General features: G+C 32.6%; 2 protein-coding genes across 3 annotated transcripts; one reads left to right on the forward strand and one right to left on the reverse strand.

The window, feature by feature from the left end:
- The first annotated feature begins 3,165 nt into the window (after positions 1-3,165).
- Positions 3,166-8,438, forward strand: LOC123888268 (hydroquinone glucosyltransferase-like). 2 transcript variants are annotated; one of them, XR_006802030.1, is made up of 4 exons: positions 3,179-3,359; positions 5,166-5,231; positions 5,333-5,446; positions 5,705-6,016. XR_006802030.1 is itself a non-coding variant. In XM_045937269.1 (3 exons), the coding sequence occupies exon 3, from the start codon at positions 6,991-6,993 to the stop codon at positions 8,386-8,388; it is 1,398 nt and encodes a 465-aa protein (XP_045793225.1). In that variant the 5' UTR covers positions 3,166-3,359; positions 5,166-5,231; positions 5,333-6,990; the 3' UTR covers positions 8,389-8,438. The 2 variants fall into 2 exon arrangements, 1 of the variants encoding a protein (XP_045793225.1); XM_045937269.1 differs by having other exon boundaries at positions 3,166-3,359; positions 5,333-8,438.
- A 109-nt stretch (positions 8,439-8,547) lies between these two features.
- LOC123888269 (MDIS1-interacting receptor like kinase 2-like) lies at positions 8,548-9,230 on the reverse strand. Its single transcript, XM_045937270.1, has 2 exons — positions 9,059-9,230; positions 8,548-8,935 (listed from the first exon to the last, which is right to left on the reverse strand). Exons 1-2 carry the CDS (start codon positions 9,228-9,230, stop codon positions 8,625-8,627), a joined length of 483 nt encoding a protein of 160 aa, XP_045793226.1. The 3' UTR covers positions 8,548-8,624.
- Positions 9,231-9,620: the final 390 nt, after the last annotated feature.

Genomic DNA, 9,620 nt, shown 5'->3' on the forward strand with positions numbered 1-9,620 from the left:
ATGTCGTAGGAAATGAGCTGGTAATTTAATCGTACGCGCATGATGTAGGATGACTTAGAGTTCTTAAGCCTTTAAAAATAAAATCAATCATGAAAGTTTTAAAAATTGTTGTTTAAAAGAAAATATATAATAAAAAATTATAAAATAAGAAAGAAAAGGAGAAAAACAATTAATTGTAACCCTTTCAGATATTGGGCCTGTTTGTTATAAATTTTTTGAAAATAGATTCTTATAGTATTAAATAATTATGAGTAAAAAAAATTTACAAAGAAACTTTTTATAAAAGCTTCAAATGAAAATTTGGTTTGAATAGTTATTCTTAAAATGTTATTTTAGTTATTTGATCATTTTATTGAAAAAAAATTTGGATACCAAAATTTCGAAAAATTATTTAATTTTGAAACTATTTCAAATAGATTTTCATAAAAATCATTTATGAAATACAACTTTTTTAAAAAATTGTGATTTTGTCTATGTTTTAATCTTCAATAATGTGTGTTTATGTTATATAATGTCAAAATTAGTTTTCAATTTAGAAAAAACGAATATAATAAAACTTGTAATATTTTGAAAAACGATTTTAGAAAATCTATTTTCAAAAATACAAAGAAAAAATCCATTTTTTAAAATCTAAAACAAAGAGGCCCTATATGTATTAGATTAGATGCACGGATATTTAAACACATAAGACACAAAAATGCAAGAATGAAGTACAAAACAAACGCCAAACCCCACAACAAAAATCCTAAATTCCCCAAATTTGCTAAACAATTATAGGAATATGTGAAACGACCCTTTAAAATTCTTATTAGTGCTTGTCAAAAAGGAGAGACCACATGAGAATGGAACGATAACAATTATTTTATAGAAACTTTAATGTCTCCTGTCAGAGGCCTTTCGCCTTATTGGGCGGACTAGGCCCAAATGGCGATCAAGGGATCTCGCCCAGTCCAGTATGAAAGAGTTTGGTTTGTTCTATTAGAATCTTGAAAGTTTGATGGCAATTGTTACTCAATTAACTCTGCAATAAGGATTGATTGTTTATGCTCACTTCCATTTAATGGTTGAAATTGTGGTGATATTTGGTTTTGTTTTGAATTAACTTTAGAAGCGCTAAAATCATCCAATCGGCTTTCTCTCTCTAGGTAATAGCGTATGTTAAATCACCATTTTTAAGTTAAAAATTGTAATTGAGAGACTAAAGATGTGTGATTTTAAAAGGGGTAAATAAATTTTTAGTTTCTATAAATATCTCGAATTTTGTTTTTAGTCCCTATTAATTTTTTTAGTAACGTTTGGTCACTTAAATATTTTCTATCACAATTTTTGGTCATTACTTTTAGTGAAAGTCTTGTGTACTTTAACATTTTTTGAATTGTTTTTTGTATTGGATCCAAATGGCGATCAAGAGTCAAGACTTGTAATTAAGCCTTATTTTTACAATTTTATCCTTCAAGTCTTATTTTTATAATTTTATCCTTAAAAAAAAGAATAAATTAATATTTTATTTAAAACATTTATTACCAATTACAGAGAAAGATGCACGATGCACTATATTAGAAGTATATTGGTAAATAAATAATTAATACTTTTAAAAATTGAAAAAAAATTGCAAGAATTTAGAGACGAACGTAGTTAGTCGAGAAAGGATCTCTCAATTTGTTTTCTCTCAATTTTCATATCTCAACCATCAATCAAATTTTTTTTTTTTTGTCAAGTAGCCTGATGGCTAGAAAATCCACCTTAAAGGTGAATAAGTGGAGTGTCCCGGGTTCGAACCCGGGCTCCTGCACATATAGTGCGATGTCCCTACCAACTGAGCTAAGCTCACGGGGACAACCATCAATCAAATTTAATTCATTTCTTTTAGATTTAAATATGATTTTATATTTACCATCCAATAGTCCAAATACCAACATTATTTATTTCCTCAATTTTTTTTCAACTCAAAAGACTCCTTTCCGGTAGTTAGTCCATGAATTCATTTCAAAGTTATGGTTTTGCAATACTTTAGAGTTGAAACGACAATCATACGTCATCCTAATTTGACAATCATACATCATCCTATCTTACGGTATGATTCTGGGGAGATGACCGTGTAGAATGGGAGTCGACAGTGCAGTGAAATACACATTAGAATAACAACAAAATTAAAGTATGAAATTTAGTCTAACAAGAGGCCCCAAGAAAGACATACTAGCAGTGGAATTTAGCCTAAAAATTAGCAGATCAAACACACATTTCATTTTATAACTTAGTGTTTTTATTTGATTTTAGTTCCAATTTACTACATGTTTAATTTCCAATTTTAGGAGAATAACAAGAAAATATAGAGTTCCGTGAGCTTCAATTGGCTTGACAATGATATCGTACTATATGTGCAGGAGTTAGGGTATAAAAAAAGTAATGAGAAAATTGCATTTGACAAAACTTTGTAGTTAAAAAATTAGATAATCACTACAAAAAACTCGCCTTTTAGCGGCAGTTATATAAAGAGGGGTACTAAAAAGTGACGTGTTTTCACAATGAATTAGTGGAAATAATAAGGATTTTGGTCATCTTAAGCATGTGATCAGGGATTCGATTTATGACTCATCCGTATAGAGAAAATTCGGTTTGGAGGGGAGAACCCACCTCATGTGTTCCACAGGTTCTCTGCCGGAGATTAGTCATCACTAACGACGGTGGGAACTTAATACCAATATATCATGGTAAAAAAAAATGCTTAATTAGTAAAATGGTCTCTTAAAGACATTTTTGGTTTCACATTGGTCTCTTAAAAAAAAAGGACCGAATAAGTCCCCTTACAGAAAAAAAGGTCCGAATAGGTCCCTTAAAGACATATCCGTTAATCAGTTTTATCCGTTAAAGACATCTTCGTTAATCAATTTGGTTCTCGAAAAAATGGACGGAAAGGATCAAACTGATTAACGGATATATTTTTAAGAGACTTATTCAGATTTTTTTTCTTTAACAGACCTATTCAGATATTTTTTTTTTAAGGGATTAATGTGAAACTAAAAATATTTTAAGGGCTATTTTACTAAAGAAAAAACAAAATTTCTTTATATTTTTGGGTTGTAAACCCCTGCAAATTGATGTAATCTTTTTCCACTCCCGCGCATTATATTTTCATTTTCCCACTTTTTCCTTTACATTTTATTTCATTTCAAAAAAACCAAAAAAGAAATTCAGAGAAAGAGAACGACGAAACCGTCTCCGGCTCCGCTCACTCGAAACCGTCTGCAACGGACATGGCCGCCTCACTCGAAATCGTCCGCCGCCTCTCTTCCTTCAGCCCTCTCACTCAGTGAAGCATCCTCGCCGATTTCATTCTTTCGATTTCAAAAGCCTCTCTGGTAATCTTATTTCGATTTCATTCTTTTTCCTATTCGTGGTTCTTCATTCCTGTTTTGATTGCATTACTTCTCACCGATTTTGATTTCTTAATTTTTTGAATTGTTAGTTAACAACGATTATTTATTCATCTGTCACATTTTTTCTTTGTTTAGGTTTTCCTTCACTGAACCATGCTTCCATTGTAGAGAATTTAACTCCCATTGTAGATAGATGTTATAACCCTAATTGTAGTTTTGATCTATTTCCTGAACCATGTTTCCATCTCAGGGTTTCTGTTGTGTGTTGTTGTTGAATGTTCATTCTGTAATTTGTTGTTACTCTGTTTTGGCATAAGCCACTTACACTAAAATAATTAGTAGTTCTAAAGGATTCATATAGTTCATGTGCATTTGGTATAATTTCTTCACCAAATCGATTTAAAAAAAATAGAACATTTCAAATATAATATTTCACAGTTCACATTAGAGAGTTATTGTATATGTTTGGTAGTCAACATAAGAGAATATTATTAATTCGATCATACCAGCACTAATGCATCGGATCCATTAGAACTCCGCAGTTAAGCGCGCTTGGGCGATAGTAGTACTAGGATGGGTGACGTTCCTTCTGTTTGGAATTCAAGTCCTGTTATGTAAAATTCAAGTTAAATAAAATTAAAGTCCTGTTTAGAATTTTATTTTGCAGCCTGGGTATGTTATTAGAAGTTTCTGCAGGAAGTAGTATTTCAGCAGCTTTATTAGCGATAAGTGTTAGCTTGGAAGAGGGTGTTCTTATTGGGAGTTTGGTTTTTTAGTGCCATTAATATTGTGTCTGGGATGGATAATTTTCTGTTTTGCCTTGACGTGGGTAGTTTGTAGCAGGATAAGGTGGAGTAGTAGTTGTTGTATCATTTGGAGAAGTCTTAAAGTGAGTTCACTCATTCATTGGAAACTAGAATTAGGAAACTAGCCTTAAGTAGTTGTTGTATCTTTCTAGTATCAATCAACATAATCAATTGAGAATTCATGACAGATACTTGTTTAGATATAAGACTTTGGAGCAATATTTAACTTATATTATCTGCTTGTTCCCTAGCGGTCGCTACAACCGAGGATAGCTAGAATTAATGAACTAAGTCACCTGCCGCACCTCCGTACTCTGATTCAAATGCGGACCGGACATGGGTGCGGAAATAGCAATAATTAAATGAAGAGGCTGTTGTCCCAATCACGCCAAGCAGCCCTGCACTAAGCAAGTCGTAGTCCCAGCTGCTTTTTTTTTTTTTTCTCCGGAAGAGTCCGCCTTATTAACGTGTGATTCCCCCTCCAGGGTAGGAATAGGGATGTTTTTAGTATAAATCTTTTAAGCGAACCAGTATGTATACATTTCAACACATTTTCCCCCTTTTTTTTTACACAACAGTTCTTTTATATTATCAATTTGAATGCTTCCGGTTCTTAATCAAGATGAGACACCTTTACTATACAGCTTGGTGTTTGGAGAAGGGGTAGTAAATGATACTACTTCTGTAGTACTCTTCAAAGCAATTCAGAATTTTGACCTCTCCCACATCGACTTAACCACTGCTTTACATTTACTAGGAAATTTTTTATATTTATTCATAGCAAAGCACTGTGTTGGGAATCTTTGTAAGGTTTTCTTTGTGTTTCTAATTATGTTCCCTCGTCTCTTCTATTGATTGGTTTGGACTATAATAATATTTTATCTAATGTTTTTTTTAGGTTGGATTGCTTAGTGCATTCATTATTAAAAAGCTCTATTGATTAGTTAGTGATTTTCTAATTTGTTTTTATGACAAATTTCAGACACTCTACTGACCGCGAGGTTGCTCTCATGATACTAATGGCTTACTTTTCATATATGTTACAGAAGTAAGATATTTTACTTGAATTGAGCAAATGCTCTTTCAATGAGGGATATAAATTTTGTAATCAGAATTCTAAAGGATATAAATTTTTTTATGCCATTACAGGGGTATGCTCTTTCAATGAGGGAAAGTGGGGTGATTCTCATTCATGTACAGTTTCGTGTTCACGTCCAGTCTTCTCTATCCACAAGTGTAACTTCCAGATATTGATTGCATAAGGTACTGTCATTCTTCTTGTTCGTATTTTACTTATTCTTTTTTATTGATCTATTACAAAGTTTTATTTTTTTTCTGATTTTTATTGTTTTCTATAAGGTTTTTTTCTCTTGTTTTGGTTGTGGTTTCTTCTGAGTGATGATTGCTTTTCTGAAACTCTCTTTATTATGTTTCTTGTCTTGCCAATTATATTGATTTTCGTGGTGCAATAATATGTGTAAAACATGATACCAAAATGAACAATTTATTCTGTTTTTTTAGTTGATTTTTGTAGTAGTTGAGGACCAAATCATTGCAAAAAAGTTGAAAAGTCAAATAAAATCACCATCTACCCATAGCTACAAGCCTTGCCTAGAACCAAAGATCATAGAAGATAAAAATCTCCCTACAAGAATCTAGAGGCCACTACACCCACTTGTAGTCCCAGGCTTTGACCCTAGTGGCAAAAGAAGGTGAAAAAGGCGTATATGCTTATGGTACCTTACGGTGGCTACGAGACCGTAGTTTGGGGCTACTAGTGGTCGTAGCCATCATATTTTCCAAGTTTTTGGTGGTTACACTTTTGGCATACTAGTAGTTTTTGATCGTTACCAGTAGTTTGGGGCTGCTTAGTGGTTACTTAAGGCACGGAATTGATTTGGTGAAGGGGGACTCTTAGCATATTGTAACGATCGAAATCTTCCTGGACGTATATGCTTTTGGTTACTTAAGTTTCTTTCTTTGTTATTTTCTACTTTATGCTTTCATTTTATTTTGATTTGATTTCTCTGCTATGATCATGAGTGAGTAGACTGACTCCCTTTGTCTTGGATTGTGGAAAAAAAAATCTTATGATAAACTTTCTATAATCCCAATTCTATCTTTTTTGTTATGGAATTATAAAACCTTCTAATTCAATTTATTGTTCCTAAGCAACATTTTTAAGTATGCTATTATTGAACTATGATCATCCAATTGTAAATATCAACAATGGACTCATGAAAGGTGAAGATGATATCTATAAATATGATGAGATGATTATAAGACTATAATACATAATCTTAGGCAACAGCCGATGAAATGAATGGTGAAAGTTTGTGCCGGAACTACATTTGCTACTTGAACTATAAATCAAGAACACCATAGACATGTATAGAGCTTAATTACCGATTAATTCTTTTTTTTTTTTGTTGTAGTTTAGTTGGTAAAAATTCCATCTTTAATGTAAATAAGTGGGTGTCTGGAGTTCGGACCTCGACCCCTGCATATATAATGCAATAATATTACCAACTGAGTTAGGTTCACGAAGACTACCTATTAATTACTATTTTATTACAACAACTAGTAGAGAATTGAAAACTGTTATATTCTTACGTTTGAGCTTACATAATTGCAATATCTTCCTTCCACGGCAATACAATACTACGTGGTCTCCTACAAATTAATCTAATTAGTTTATTATTAGTCATCTTGACTTTAACTAATTAATTAATTACATGAATCTCAGCTTATATATGTTAATGAACAAAAATTATCACTAATAGTTAAGTTATAACTAATTTTCCAATATGGAAAAGGCAATTACCAAGATAGTGATTGTTCCTAGTCCTGGTTTTAGTCATTTACTTTCACTCATTGAATTTTCTAAACGCCTAATTCAACTCTCCAATGCCTTGCACATAACATTCCTCATTCCATCTCTTAATTCTCCATCTGAATCCTCCAAATCCATCCTTAAAACTCTCCCTTCGGCAATACACGCCACTTTTCTTCCTCCGATCCACATTGACGATTTACCGGAAGGGACTCCAATAGCGGCCCATCTTCAACTCGCGGTAACCCGCTCTCTTCCATTCATCCGCGATGCATTGAAATCTTTGAGTTTAACTCCAAATTTGGCCGCTCTTGTTGCCGATCTTTTTGCAAGTGATTCACTTATTTGTGCAAAAGAACTAAACATTTTGTCATTAATTTATTGTCCATCATCGGCTATGACACTTTCTTTCTGCTTGTTTCTACCAAAGCTTGATCAAATAGTAGTACCTACTACTCAATTCAAAGACCTTCATGAACCGATTCAAATTCCGGGTTGTGTACCAATCAATGGAAGAGATCTTCTGAACCCGGTTCAGGATCGAAATAGCATAGTATATGAATTATTTCTTCAAAAATGCAAACAACTCTTGCATGTTGATGGAATCATAGTTAATAGTTTCAAAGAAATTGAACAAGGACCTATAAAAGCATTGATTGATGAAACAAATGGCTATCCAAATGTTTATCCAATTGGACCAATTATCCAAACTGATTCTACCAATTCTAAAAATGGGTCAGAATGTTTAACTTGGTTAAACAATCAATTACCAAATTCTGTTTTATATGTTAGTTTTGGAAGTGGAGGGACACTTTCACAAGACCAAATTAATGAGCTAGCATTTGGGTTAGAATTAAGTTGTCAAAAATTCTTGTGGGTTGTTAGAGCACCTAATGAATCATCAAATTTTGGTTACCTTAATTCACATGATGATCATGATCCTTTTAAGTTTTTGCCACATGGGTTTATTGATAGGACTAAAGAACAAGGTTTTTTGGTTCCTTATTGGGCCCCACAAGTTCAAATTCTTAGTCACAATGCAATTGGTGGGTTTATAAGTCATTGTGGATGGAACTCTAGTCTTGAGAGTATCATGAATGAGATACCAATTATTGCATGGCCACTTTTTGCGGAGCAGAAAATGAATGCAGTTTTGTTAAGTGATGGAATAAGAGTCGCAATTAGGCCAAAAGGAAATGAAATTGGTTTAGTGGAAAAGGAAGAAATTGGTGAGGTTGTAACAAGAGTTATTGAGGGTGATGAAGGTAGAGAACTTCGTGAAAGAATGAAAGAAATGAAGAATTCGGCTTATGAAACGTTTCAAGAAGGGTTGTGTATAGAAACTCTAGTTAAGTTAGTTGTTCGTGTTTAGATGTATACTCATACATTACAAAAATTAAGTTTAATACAGTATATAGTTATTTGTGTAAATATAATTTTATATTAATGAAATGCTCATGATATAAGAAGAAATTGCTTGTAACACGGATTTAATCAGAATTTTCTTACCGGCTTTAGATAGCGATTGACTCCAAAAATATTATTGAAAATGATAGCACATCTAAAATTCAAAAATAACAATTAAGCATATATATCCATTGAAGAAGACTACACACTTAAAAGTTCCCTAGAAACCTGTTCCATTGTAGGGCGAGATTGTTGAATATCAACCAAACAAGAAATTGTTGTCTTTGCAATAGATACTAACTCCTTAGCTTGTCGACGATTCACCGGACGAGAGAGACGTTGATCCAACTTATTCATCAATGGCATAGTATCAAGTGTTGATCCCATGATAATCCATTGTAAAGAATTAGATACAATATCTCCAGGGTGTTTTCCAAAAAGTATTTCCAATGCTAATACTCCAAAACTATACACATCATTTTTCTCATTCACTTCCATTGTGTATGCAAGTTCTGTACCAAAAATCAAAAGAGAGAGAATTATGAAGTAGTTATCATTTTCCTAAATAATATGATTAGTAAAGACATATTACAAATGTGTAAATCATAATTAGTCCGTATAGAAAGAAAATTAACCTGGAGCAACATATCCAAAGGTGCCTGCAAAAGAGGTCCAATTTGATGAATTAGGATTAAGAAGCTTAGCTGTTCCAAAGTCGGAGACACGAGCCACATATTCTAAATCCAGAAGAATATTCTTGCTTGATATATCTCGATGAACAATCAGAGGGGAGAAATCATGGTGCATACTGAATTTAAGCCATTGTATTTTTATAAGTTGATTGCATAAGCTCAAAAATAAGCTAATCCTAAATCGCAAATTCCCACCACCACTACCAAGGGTTCTCATATCTTCCATCACAGACAGTTTCTTCCTTTTTCTCAAGATCCTTTCAGTTTGGTTTCTGCAATTTAGCTTCTCAAAATCCCTAACTCAGGCAACTCGTTTGACAGAGGTGAAGTGTTATTTTTTTCATAAGAGTTGAACTATATTTTTGTATTGGTTGTTTTTTGTTTTTTATTTTTATTTTTATTTTGCTGAGTTGAAGTGATTTTGCTTCAAGCTTCTATTTTGTTTTGATTTTGTTGAGTTAAAGTGATTTGTTTTGTTTGGTTGACTTCAAATAATTTCTATTCT

The sequence above is a fragment of the Trifolium pratense genome, linkage group LG6, assembly GCF_020283565.1.
Source record: "Trifolium pratense cultivar HEN17-A07 linkage group LG6, ARS_RC_1.1, whole genome shotgun sequence".
Lineage (NCBI taxonomy): Eukaryota > Viridiplantae > Streptophyta > Magnoliopsida > Fabales > Fabaceae > Trifolium > Trifolium pratense.